The sequence below is a fragment of the Dicentrarchus labrax genome, unplaced genomic scaffold (genome assembly GCF_905237075.1).
Source record: "Dicentrarchus labrax unplaced genomic scaffold, dlabrax2021, whole genome shotgun sequence".
NCBI lineage: Eukaryota > Metazoa > Chordata > Actinopteri > Moronidae > Dicentrarchus > Dicentrarchus labrax.
The window spans coordinates 20,466,437-20,479,953 of NW_026136714.1; the positions used below are offsets into that span (position 1 = coordinate 20,466,437).

Here is a 13,517-nt window from a genome sequence, read left to right on the forward strand (position 1 = left end):
TTAAAATTGTAAAACCATAGGTAATGCAGGAAATGAAACCTGCAGGTCTGTAGAGTATGTACTTATTTCTACGGAGTAACACATACCACACAGGTATTGTTTGCAGGTGTTTTTACATGCTCTATCCATAGCAGCGAGCTGGTGAAATCATGAACAGCACCAGAAGATTTTTGTGATGTTTTCCTGATGAGTGACCTAGCCCCTTGTCCTGTGTTAAAAGAATTGAATGAAACTTAAATGTCATTTGTTTCTGCCTGTAGCACGTGTCTGTCTCCTGTGTCTTTTTATCTGTGTCCTAAATGTGGGTTTCAAAAAACAATTGATTGTCCTTGTTTCATATTTACAGATGGGAAGCTGGATGTGTTTCAGCATAACAAACTGCTCACATCGATAGCGGTGTGGACCACGTTTGGAGAATTAGCCATCCTGTACAACTGCACACGGACCGCATCAGTGCGAGGTAAAGATTTCTGTATTCATACAGTGAAGTCTAAAAGTTTGTCAATGATGGTTGATGATGGACACGCTGACTGCTGCAGGGAGTGAATGTGCAACCTTGTGGCAACAATGACCAAAGTCACGTAGCAAAAGTCTAATGCTGTGTCCCATTTCTTTCCTTTGCTGTCGCTGTTTCACACTGTGCTTTCACATGAAGCGTACTGGTGTCCTAATTCAAAACTTCATGAAGTCAGGCTCTCCATTCATAATCAGCAGTATGAGCTGTGCACATCGCAGGATGGGGCACAGAGCACAGTTCAGGGGCTGATCATGTGGACAGAGTATTATTTTTTTAGCCAAAACCTTGCTCCGTGAAAAAGGACATTTTTAACACAGCTGTATTTTAGAGCTACCCATAAGCCTTTGCAATTATCTCAAAAGAAAATATGCAGAGCAGCTCGCACTTATTAGGGCTCTGACTTGGTTGTGCATTCCAATAAAAACACAATTGGCTGTAATTGCGGGTAGGAAGCCAGTGAGGGATTCTCATCCTAGTTGCTGCACTTGCGGCCCCTTTTGAACAAAAAACAGGACTGAAAACTTGCAACACTAAGTGAAAATAAAAAATAGAATGTTTTATGACAGACACACACACACACACACACACACACACACACACACACACACACACACACACACACACAAGGTTAATTAACAACAGCTACCACTTGCAAAATCTTGACCAATCAGGTAAAAGATAGTAGCTACCTTTTTTATGTTACAGGTGGCCAATGGAAATTTGTTTCCCCTCCCACCCAGTACCCTTTAAAATCATATTCTCTTATATCCCCCACACTGGGGGGAATGTAATCTGACACTTCTCTGACCTTTGTCTGAGTTGCGGTGACTTTTTAAAGCCAAGCAATGGCCTGATAGTGAGAGCAAGAGTCAGATAGGTCATTAGCCCGAAGTAAACAAGCTTTTGCATGTGTGTGTTGACAAAGGCTTTACATGATATCCATAGCTTTGCGTTCTGATTGGTTTTCACCTCCTTGGCATTTGAAAGCACATACCATGTACTATGTGAGTGCTCTTTGTCTGGGTTTGTATATTTAACCAAGTAATTGACTGGTGGCCCTTGGGGGAGGGATACTGAGTTGACCTCAATATTCAGGGTGAACTGGAAAAACCATGACAGTTTGACAAGTTTCTGAGTGGGTTTTACATGATATAAATGAAGTGGATAAAGGGGAACTTTCTCTGCTACTGGTTCACGTCAAACTTTCACAGCTACTTCCACCTTGTACCAACAGAAGCCTGTCTCAGAGTTTTAGTAGATTTTATGTGACTCATCACCAAGATAGAGGAGAGATTACAGCGTTTTTCTCGCCTCCTTTGTCCATCTGACAAAACAAAACAATACTTAATCCCTTTGCGGCGAAAGAGGGGTTTAATTAAGCTAGAAAATGGGAAGAAAGGTAAGGCAGGAGAAAAGAACATTTTCTTTTTTTTATTGTCTCTCACTATTCCATCATGGTTATCTGTCTACAAATTTTCCTCTGCCATTGACACAGCTCTGGTTTCGTTAACATTTACTAAACAGGTCTTTCTGATAAATTTGATATTGCTTTTACAGTGGTGAACAAAGTAAGGACATGGGCTTTGGACCGGGAGGTGTTTCAGAACATCATGAGGAGGACGGCTGAGACGCGTCATGAACAGTACCGCAACTTCCTCCGAAGGTGAGCCCAAAGCTGTAGCCAAGAAGCAAGCGTCACCTTACTATTATGAAGAAAGTAATGGCCAAGATAGAGCGGAAGAATTCAATTGTTTGATGTTCGATATTTGATTTTAATGGACTCCCACCAGCCAATTAGGAAGTTCTTTTTAGAGGACGTGTTAGAAATATTGTAAGCGAACATCAACTATCTGATGGTTATGGTACAAAATTGCCTCCAGGTGGTAGCTAATATGAGTAATATCATATATAAATATATATAAATCACTTAGTCAGTTTATCACTGCACAAATCTATTTGACTGGTAATATATAGGTAAATAGTAAAGGTCAAATCCCTGAAAATAGCCCAGGTAATTGTGATCTTGGGGACACTGTTTGACACCATAAGAAAATTAAGGAGTAAGTAGGTAGTTAATTTTAGACAATTTACGGCAGAAAACTGTCAGTCTGACACTTACTGACAGTAAAACACTGTCATATCTCATGGCAAAACCTTTATTTATACAGAATTTTAAAGGAATTTATAATAATAAAGTAGTTTTTCTATATTACATACTGTAAATTGCACAGAAAACCACCTTCATAGCTCATGGCAAAGCATTTTTATACAGCATTTATATGGTATTCATGAGGCAAACTTGTTTCTTTTGATGGTAAAAATAGTAAAGTTCTAGAAACCACAGCTTCCAGTTTTTTGCCGTAAATTTATTTACAGTGTGGTTTAGTCTGGTTTGGATGGTCTCTACCACCTCCTGAGAAAAATACGCTGATCTAAGCTGCTAGATGTTCAACTTCACTAGCAACTCCTTTATTTCTGTTGGTCAGTGATTGGTGAGGAAGCCTACTGCCAGTCTGTCTAAGCTGTGAAGGCTGAGAACAAAAACAAGGAGCCAAAAGAAGCTAAAATCTGCAAAGAGCGGCAGAATTGAGCAGCAGATGTAGTACTGAGAAAACAGTCTAAAGTATAAAGCGCTGTCAAAATGTGTAGTATCATAGAAAACCTTACTTTAGAAAGAGATAAGGTCATGTAATTTGTAAGTGACATTGTTCTGGCGTATTACTTGATTACAGTGACACAGGAAATAGTTCTACATGAAATGTAGCATGTATATAGTAATTTGTATTATAATGTGCATTCAGAAATTAATGTTTATCATCTGTGTTTTGTCTTTTCTGTCAGTGTTTCACTCTTGGCCAATCTACCAGAAGACAAGCTAAGCAAAATAGTGGACTGCCTCGAGGTGGTAAGTTATCCTGTCAATCCTGTCAAACTATCTACATTTCTACTGGAGGGACAATTAGACGTTTCATTGTATTGCTTCAGTATTGCACAACCCTCTGGCAGCTCATGGGAGCCCCAGCATTGCAGATAGCTGCTGTCAAAATATCATTACCATTTGGCCATATACCATTACTGCGTGTCAGCATATTCTGTCTACCTCCAGTCGGCAAGACCTCACAAATTACCTTGTTGATGAACAGAGCCGATATTATTCCTGTCATCGCCGGGCGCTGTATATTGTTACCATAATTATTTGACCAAGGCCCCAGAAAGTGTTTATTCAAATGGGGGACGAGTGATTTCTTAAAGATGTGCCAGTGACAGGCCTTTGGTGTGAGAACATACAAGTGTGTAAAAGTGAATGTGTGTGTAAGTGTGTATGTTGAAACATGCAGAGAGAATGGCTTACTCCAGTTCTCCTCCATAAGCATTGTATTTCAACGGTGAAGGAGAAAACGGAGCGGAGCTTGTCAGCTTCGGGTCAAAAACAGCCTCTCTCAGCGTCTTTTCACAATGAAAACTTCAAGGACGTTCTTTGCAATCATTGGTTGTCCCACCACTTTCCACAACGGGAGAAATTCCTTATTCAGTCATTTCTGATGGAGCTGATTCTATTGCCTCTCAGGGGGGCGGCTGAAACCTAATAGTGGTGCAGATGTTCGTCGGGAATCCGCCAGATAATATTGAAGCTTCTTGTCAAACAGTGGGGGAATGGAATTTGGTGCATTTTGGCGTGTGTCTTTGCCTGTATTGTATGTCTGTGTGTGTGTGTGTGTGTGTGTGTGTGTGTGTGTGTGTGTGTGTGTGTGTGTGAGGAGGGTCCGAGTACCGTGTTTTTAGGATTCTGTCAGGTTTTCAGTCTGATATGCAGATTGGAATTTGAACTGGGAAGCTTCAGTGTCAAACAAGGAGCTGTGTTGAAACATAAAATAGAAATGAAAATAACTTGTACAATATGGATCATATATGGGACCATACAATACGTCCTGTGTTGCACATAATACTGTAATTACAAATGTAAAAACTTAATTTGTCCACAAATGTCACTTCTCTACAACTGTCATATTTTACCTCTTTTTAAATCCTGCATGCAGGCTCATGTCATGACTGATATTTCAACAGCTCCTTGAAGGCAGTACGATGCTTTCAAGGAGCTGCACAGGACAACCAGTCTACCTGGGGGCCACCGAAGATTAGGGTGGTCTTAAAAATAGGTTTAGTCCTTCCCCTTGTTTTAGTGTCTCTGTCACTGGAAGCAGAGAAAGACGTGCAGTTGAGTATGTGCTGTGACTGGTCGATTGACAGTGACCAAATATAGGACAACTGCAGACAAACCCAGCACCCACACACACAGCAGAGCGTTAGTGGCATGAGCAAAGCTGATGGTAAAGATAAAGGCATGTATGTGATTGTTGGGGGTGAGGGTACTTGACATATCTTATGAAGAGACATGCTTTAAACGTTTTAGTGAAAATGTCCTCTTTCTTTCCTGAAAAGGTAAATGTTTGGTTCAAGTTCAGCATTTAAGCTCAGGAGCTAGGTGTAACAAACCCAAGACACAATTAAGATGCTCGCTTCAAATGTCGCTCCCCTGCACAGTCACTGTATCATCCAGACAGTCTTTATAAACAAAACCTTGGCATGTTGTCTCCGCTGTCATGGGTGGGTGTTAAACTAGGCTCTCCTGAAGCGTAAACGGGGCGTAAACAAGCTCGGACTCTCAAGGAAAATGCCACTTGTGTCAAGAGTTTTGACAGTAAACACCAGGGAATGTTTACGCGTGGCTGCTCGGATTTGTTTGTTCACTTTTCGCCAAAGTCCTCTGTAGTCAAATGGATTACAGACGTTGTCTCAGCGGCAGGAATTTGGCATCCCTCCCAGGGAACATTTCATCCTGGTCACCTTCATCCTCTCCACTTCCCCTTCTTCACCTAAAAGCTTTAAAATGGAAGGCGAACTGGCAGCTCGCTGACTCAGCAGCCTGACTTTAGTGCTGTGGTCGGGATGGTGTGTTAGTTTCGTTATGGGGAGAGACTGACTGACAGCACGAGGTGGAGGAATCTGTCTCAGAATGAGAGCTCAGCGGATTGAGGGAACATACCGTGCCTCAGTGTTTAATTCAAGAATATTTCAAAGCGTCATTCAGTTTTATGATGCTCTTAAAACCGAACTAAACATTGAAACAAACTTTCTCAGTCAAGTGTGATCTTACTTGTACACCATCTGGAGTGTGTCAGAGTGAGTAAATGACTGACCTCCCTACCAAGTCTGAGTCTGAGAGTTTATACCATGGTCAGAGGAACTACTTGTCTCTAATTGGCTGGCAGGTGTCCGTTATTATCAAATCAAGATGTTTCAAGGTTACAACACCATTTTAAATCGGTGCGAAAGATGTATTTAATCTGCAAGTAACCATAGCAACAATACTGGGGCTTTAGGCTGTTACCATTTAACTTTTACTGGCAAAACTACAAAATTATAAATATATATATAATTATTTGAACACAAACTTTCTTTTCGCCTGTGATAAGTGGCTGTGGTATAAGGACAATAATACCCTCCTGATAGGTGACAAGATGTGTAAAATAAGAGGCTTGGATGCGACTTTGGTCTTCACATCTTCGTTAATCATATCAGAACTTACTAAGACTTCGTATATCGGGAAACGTCATTTCCTTCTGTAGCCGCTGGGAATTCTTGATTCTCATATCGACTGGAATTAATTTCCTGTAACGGACAGTATAACCGGACATGATTGTTTGTTTGCCTCTTGGGGCTTTACAATCTGTACAGCATACAAAGTTCTTCTATCCCGTCAGGACAGTAATTACAGTATGGACAATCAGGATGACAATATTATAGATAAAATATAAACAGATATGAAAGCGAACTGATATTCATCTAAATTGAAAGTGTCCAAATTTTGAAACTTAGCCCATTTGCTCCTGTGAAACCCTTTTCTGCTATTAGCTGGTTGTTCTTTGCCTCTGCCTCTTCTATTACAAGTGTGGATTGTACATCTTGTTAGCGTTGTGTATTATCACTTACATTACTTAATCAATTAGTTAAATAATGTAATTCATTCGATGGTTTGGTAAATGAAAAAATCAAGTTAAACAGCAATTTAAAGCCATTTCTCTCATAATATGTGGTACATTTTTACATTTTTAAAATTAAATAAACCCTAACCCTATGGGATTATTTTAAAAATAATTGATCAAGTGAGGTAATCAAAAGAGGTAAGACTCAGAGCCAGGTAATGCACTCTTAAATAAAGACTGACGTAGACCATGGTGTCACAACACAGCTATTCACCACTGTCAGATTCATCCTGTCCCCATGATCATGAACGGCTGTTCTGACAGACATTAAAAGCATCATAATTAACACATACTATTGACCTATACTTCATGTTTCATTTATCCCATGAGCCCCCAAAAATCCCATCCTGATCAGCAGTTTGAGAAGCATCATTGATGGCTAAACTCCAGCTCTCATCCCACAGGGGACCGGCTACCAGGAATCAGACCAGCTGGGTCAATGGTTAAATCAATATAATGCTTTGGTTCTGACTGTTGTCCTCCCCCTCCTCACCCCCTCTCTCCCCCGTACCCATTAGGAATACTATGACAAAGGAGAGTACGTCATCCGGGAGGGAGAGGAGGGCAGCACCTTCTACATCATCGCACAGGGAAAGGTAATGTGCACAGGACAAACACACAAGCACATCATTTCGTTTATCATTTCTGTCTGGACCATCACACTGCAAGGCTTACTGTTCATTAATTTCAATTTTAATCCTAAACTTAAGACTATCCAAAAATGTCCTTGCTACTGCTGTGAGTGTAAAACTTCATCTGTCTGCACAAAGAGACAGATTACATTTTTCATCTTTTCTACATTTCTGCATTTATTTGTGTTATGACTAGTATGTTTCCATAATTGCAGTTTGGGACTAATAGTCAATATCAAAACTGATCATTTATGTGTGAACAGCTGTTTTGGTTATTTCAGTAAAACAGGGTTTCCAGACATTCAGGGTCTCCACTAAAACCTCAATGGATGAAAGACACAACCACCTATGTAATATATAATATATTGGATATATTATTCTCTTTGCACAAAAAACTGCAAAAAAAAAAGTTTGACAAGACTTCGTCTACAGCCATGCTACCATCTAGCAAACAGTCGCTTATGGCTCTGAGGCTACATGTTATTGTCAGCCTGCTAACGTGCTGACAATGACTATGCTAACTTGCTGATGTTAAGCAGGCACAATGTTGTCCATGTTCCCATCTTAGCTGTTAGCATGGTAACATTTGCTTATTAACACAAAGCACAGCTGAGGCAGATGGGAATGTTATTCATTTAGCAGGTATAAGGTCTGATGGTAGAAGAGGACAAGTTAAAAGATCACCAAAGTAATTAAAAATCATCCTTAGGGGACATGAATGTCTGTACAAAATGTCAAGGCAATACATCCGATAATTGACATTTAATATAGCTGAAAAACAATAATTGCAGAATCAAGTAAATAAGAATAGCTGTAGGAAGGGAGGAAACAACATAATGTGCAAATATCCAATACTTACATAAAGATTCAAATAGTTTTTACCATTATTTGCATTGGTTATGATAGGATGTTACACATGGGCCTCACTGCAGAGATTTTAGAGCCATTTTCAGACTATGCAACAATGACACTCAGTAGGGCCAGAGACACAAGCCTCAATCCTGTCCTTATAACAATAAAATAAATCCTCTGGTGCCTCGCTTAGACAATACCGTGTGACGTCTCTACTGCACGGATCAGGATGCTGCTCCAGTCTTTGCAGCAAAGGATCTTTCTGTCAGTATCTGTGTTGAGTGGCCACAGAAATACCTCGAGTCTTCCTCTCTTCCCAGCTATTTGGTTTCCACTTGAGCGTAAACAAAAGTGCATACGGCAGTGAACATAGCAGGTATGTCATCCTGAAAGTAAATCTGCAATTCAGTGGAGAAGAATCTCCTGGTTGCAACTTTCAACAATTAACTCACAGATTCATTGACTGAAGTGTTCTTTTAGAAACTGGCATTGTTGTGTTGTGTATAGAAATAAAGACCAAAAAACAAGTTCAAATACAAACAAAATAAATGTATTTCCTTCAATACCAGACCAGTTTTGGTCACACTGTATGTGAGGCTGGGAGGTGCTGGACTATGACTCACCCTCCTGTCTGTCTGATAAGTCAGCAACCTGACACCGGGGAGCGAGGGGAGATGGAGAGGGGCCAGAGCTGTCCACAGGGGACTTTGAAAATGCCATTATGAGCCGATGTGAGACTGCAGCTCCTCAGCGCAAAGCTATCCACACCAGAGAGAGACACATGTTGTTTGGGAGGAAGGGGGTTAATACAGGAAATGGCTGTACCATGCCCCACCCCGTACCCCCTGACCAGGGAGGGAATAAACTCTTGAGAGCCCCTGCCACCAGGAAAAACAGGGGAAGTGAAGGTCAGAGGTCAAACCGGGACACTTAGCTAAAACTAACCCATGCCGTTACTGTGGTGTTGTGATGTCATTGCGGCATTTCTTCGCCATGATGGTTAACCTCGACCGGGGTGGGCCACTGGTTTTTAAAGCCTCACAAATTCAGAGGAAGTTCCACAGCATCCAGGCCGCTGCAGTATTTTTGTTAAATATGCTCCTCTAAAGGCAACACTTAGAGGAACGACAAGCAGAATAAACAGAGGCAGCTGATTAAAACCCTCTTACAATGAATGTGTGTTTCGACAGCATGTCAAGAAAATATTGTGCATTAGCGCCACTCAATCACTCATAAACCATTATGTTACAATTACTATAATTGAATAAGTCAATTATTTCAATTTCTTAGAATTGTAACTTTTTATAATGCACGTAAACATATTTGTAGGATATTGAACGCATCTGTAAAAGCTACAGCACTGAACAGGACACAACAGAATGAGGAAGTGAAAAGGCGCTTTAAAAACCCACTGTGTTGTGCAGGTGAAGGTTACCCAGACCACCGAGGCTCACAAGTTGCCGCAGATCATCAACATGCTGCAGAAGGGAGACTACTTTGGAGAGAAAGCACTTATAAGGTAAAAACAAACATTAAATACCACCAGAGATTGTCATTTAACTCCCATTTTACTCCTCTGGATTTTCTCAGTGGAAAGAAATAGCCAAGTTGTGTTAAGTCATTTATATTTATACTGCTCAAAATTTAAGACACCCTCTGTCCTTAAGCCCAGGGACAAAGGAAAAACTCCACAAAAACTTACAGCACAGAAAATAATAAGAGGAAGAAGCAGGGCTGTAAAAAGCTTCTGGTAAATATGCAGCCTTTCAGAATCTGCAAAATAAGGAATTGTGCAATTTAATCTTGACTATGAACATACTTCATAAACTCATTACGTGTTATCTCCTGCTTTACCTGTCAATTATTACTTTTAAATTATATTTTAATGTAGGTTTTTGAATATTATACAATAGTACACAACTGTACTGAAAATATTTTAGAGGAAGCACAGCTGTGCCCTTTATGGATGCACTTTAAATTCCAAATGCCCTCCTAATCTTAAAATCGTTATCAAAACAGTGGGAGGAGTGAGGAATGTGTGTGTTTTTATGAGTGTGATGTACGTCTCTGTCTCTTTTCAGTGATGATGTCAGGTCAGCTAATATCATTGCTGAGGAGAACGGGGTGGAGTGCCTTGTCATCGACAGAGAGTGAGTATTCTGACATTTGAAGTGTAGTTTTCAGGTTGGTAAATGAACACCACTCCAAATATAGTTGCCTCTGTAACAGAAGAAGCAAATAGTGCTATTTATTTACAGTTTTTAGTACATCCAGAGCATTTGGTTGGTCCTTCCCTTGCCTGTCCATTTCATGTTGTAACCGAGTAATGTTATGACAAAAAAGATGACAAAAAAATGAGATGAGAAATATTTTGGCAGTTTTGAGCGGTGACCTACTAGGACTTGGCAACCTTATGTTGTGTTCTCTTTTGAGTTTTTATCCACACTCAGTTGAAAAATTGCCAACTGGAAAGGACCGTTCCAGTATTTCCTCCTATTTACTCTGCAGTCTAATGTGATTAACAACAAACTACACAACTACACAACAAAATGTGATCTTCCTTGGGAAACATACTGGGCCTGTGTATTGCAAAAATCTGGTGATACGATGCCTATCACGATGCAATATATTGGGATACGGTAAGCGAGGCGATATATAGCATTTTAGGAAAACTGCCATAGTATATTAAACACACCACCATATGCATACAATCTGAGTAAAATACAACCAGAACAGTGAGATCTGCATTTGTGTTTATCACAGTTTTTATTTTATACTCCCCGGGTGCTTACGGCTGCCCACTGCTACTAATGTATAGGATGAGTCATATGCAGAGGACACTTTTTCCCCCATGTATGTAAAATGCTCTGAAAAGACAATAAAGGCTGAAATAAAAAAAATAAAAAAGAAGCATCTCAGCCAGCATTCCAGTGGTTGCATTGTTGACGTGGTTGTTGGTTTTCTAGGACATTTGATCAGACAGTGGGCACCTTCAATGAACTGCAGAAGTACCTTCAAGGCTACGTGGCAACACTTGATCGAGACGACAAGAAGAGACATGCCAGGTAGGTGCAGTGCTGTGTGCTCAGGACAGAATAGTAAATGAAAAGCTGTGTTGAATGTTTGGTTGGAATAAAACAACTTAATCAGTCCCAGCTTAACTAATTCTTGACCAATTTAATGTTACTGAGAATGAAAGTATAAACCTAACATACCCATGTTTCTCATGTTTAAAAATCTATACTTATTAATGGTTGGTTGGTCCCTCTGTCCATGCCTCCTCCCAGGAAGTCATTGTCGCGTCACCAGAGCCAGCCACTGTCGCCAGACGTCATCCAGCTGAAGGAAATGGTGTCAGTGTTCTCTCCATCCAGGCCCTTCGACCACCTGGAGGTCATCGCTACTCTTGGGGTTGGCGGCTTTGGACGAGTAGAACTGGTGAGCCCTGAATCTACAAAGTATTCTAGTATATTAACATTTAGGAGGATCTATTGGCAGAAATGGAATATAATATTCATAGGTATGTTTTAATTAGTGTATATTGACCTGAAAATAAGAATTGCATGTACCTTAGAACGAGACGTTTTTATCTACAGAGGGAGTGGGTCCTCTTTCACGGAGTCCACCATGTTGAACTGCCATGTTTCTATAGTAGCCCAGAACAAATAAACACTGGCTCTAGATAGGGCCTTTCACGTTTTTTGCAAGTTTAGCTGCCACTGTAGTTTCTCCTACACGAGCGGTATTCAGTTGGTTGCAATCTGCAACTGCACTAGCTGTGCCTGTCCATGTTTATGCTGCCTTCACGTCATACAGAGTTAGTGAAAATACCATTTCACATAGACAAAGATTATGATTTACATTTTTTCTTTTTCTGAAAGGTGAAATTTGCAGTAAATAATAAGAAAAGTTAAATTAAAAAACTAAAATTAATGCCTGCCAGACCGTTATGTTGAAAGATAGATTGGTTTGGATATCTCAGACTGCCAAAGCCTCATTTTAACTTCAGATAAACTTTGATATATATTTTTACACAGAACAGTGTAGATTTTGTCCCCCATCACTTACATTGAAAGTGCATTAGGATTGGATATTTTCTCACTATGAACAGGAGATTATAGACAGACCTGAAAAAATGTGAACCTGTCCTTCAGTGTTATCAAATACAGTGCTTTTCCTGCTATGACAAATGAGTTGTGAAAAAACGTCTTCCCTGTTATTTCCATCTGCAGGTGAAGGTGCAAGGCGAGGACGTCACCTTCGCACTGAAGGTCATTAAGAAGAAGCACGTAGTGGACAACAGACAGGAAGAGCACATCCACTCTGAGAGGAAGATCCTCGCCGAGGCTCGGTCGCCTTTCGTTGTGAAGTCAGTCCTCCTGCTCAGCCTCCAATCCCATTTCCATTTTTTTATCCTACATGATGAAGCTCTGCTCCATTAGTCTGGGAAAACAGTGCGGTGCTTATTAGCTTTTGATGAGATCACAGTTGAGGCCTTGAGCTGATTACATCTTCTCAGTGGGGTAGAATGGCAGGTTATATTGAGATGTCTGCTCCGAAAATGTAGTTATTTGTTATGAAATATCACAGCAGTAGCTTTTCTTTGCCTTTTGTGAGATTACGATGATCCAATTTCACTGTATGCAGTGGAACAGACTCAGATATTAAAGCCATTCTTCACCTTCTGAAACACTCCTTGTGGTGACCTCCTCTTCATACACTCTATGTTTAAATTTGACCTTTTTCAGATGTTTTAACAATTATCTCTTCACATTTCTTATCTGTTTTCAAGACTGATGTAAGGCGATCTAAGATTTAAGACTACGTAGGGTGACAGTGTGGTGGAGCGGTTATCATTCGCTCTGCTGTCTCAAGTGTCTTTGACTGTGATATTGAATCTGTACATGCTCCTGGGTTGCTATTAACAATTTAGTCTGAAAGCATTACCACAAGGGTCAATTAAACTCACATTAATTCACAAATTAAGCTAATTTGTGCAGTGATGTCTTTAAATATATTATAGTCCACTGCAGTGCATTGTAGAAATAACCACTGGGGATGAATTAATTAGTGTCCTGCTTACTGTTTATGATCTGTTTTGCATCATTAGTTCTCTCCCTGCTGCTTTTTTATATGTAGTAGTTTATCAGTTTCCTGTTCATGGTAGGAAATCAAGCTTGAGTAATGCTTTGTTTTACCAAATGAAAGCTAATGTGGACTATTTAATTTAAGAAACTTATTATTAAATGTGACTACTCTCTACTAATTTTGCAATAATAATTAAATTAATTGGAATGAAGTGAGAGAAAAAAATCCTGCATCCTGAATATTATACAACCAGAAGAATAGTATTTTGCCAGATCAGATCCATTTTTTTTTTTATTGAACCCTGAAAACTAAATAATAGTATAAATATAAACAGGAGTAAACAAGTGCAGATCATAAATGATAGAACAGCATGGCCATTGTTCT

General features: G+C 39.9%; 1 protein-coding gene across 1 annotated transcript in view; it reads left to right on the top strand.

Annotated features, from left to right (window-relative positions):
• The window catches only part of prkg2 (protein kinase cGMP-dependent 2), a 28,398-nt gene that overhangs the window by 9,056 nt on the left and 5,825 nt on the right, over positions 1 to 13,517 (top strand). The window contains exons 4-12 of the mRNA XM_051422884.1: positions 347 to 460; positions 2,075 to 2,180; positions 3,359 to 3,422; positions 7,080 to 7,157; positions 9,470 to 9,564; positions 10,127 to 10,195; positions 11,012 to 11,110; positions 11,333 to 11,483; positions 12,278 to 12,414. Coding sequence (XP_051278844.1) covers positions 347 to 460; positions 2,075 to 2,180; positions 3,359 to 3,422; positions 7,080 to 7,157; positions 9,470 to 9,564; positions 10,127 to 10,195; positions 11,012 to 11,110; positions 11,333 to 11,483; positions 12,278 to 12,414 — 913 coding nt within the window. The remainder of the gene's footprint in view (positions 1 to 346; positions 461 to 2,074; positions 2,181 to 3,358; positions 3,423 to 7,079; positions 7,158 to 9,469; positions 9,565 to 10,126; positions 10,196 to 11,011; positions 11,111 to 11,332; positions 11,484 to 12,277; positions 12,415 to 13,517) is intronic.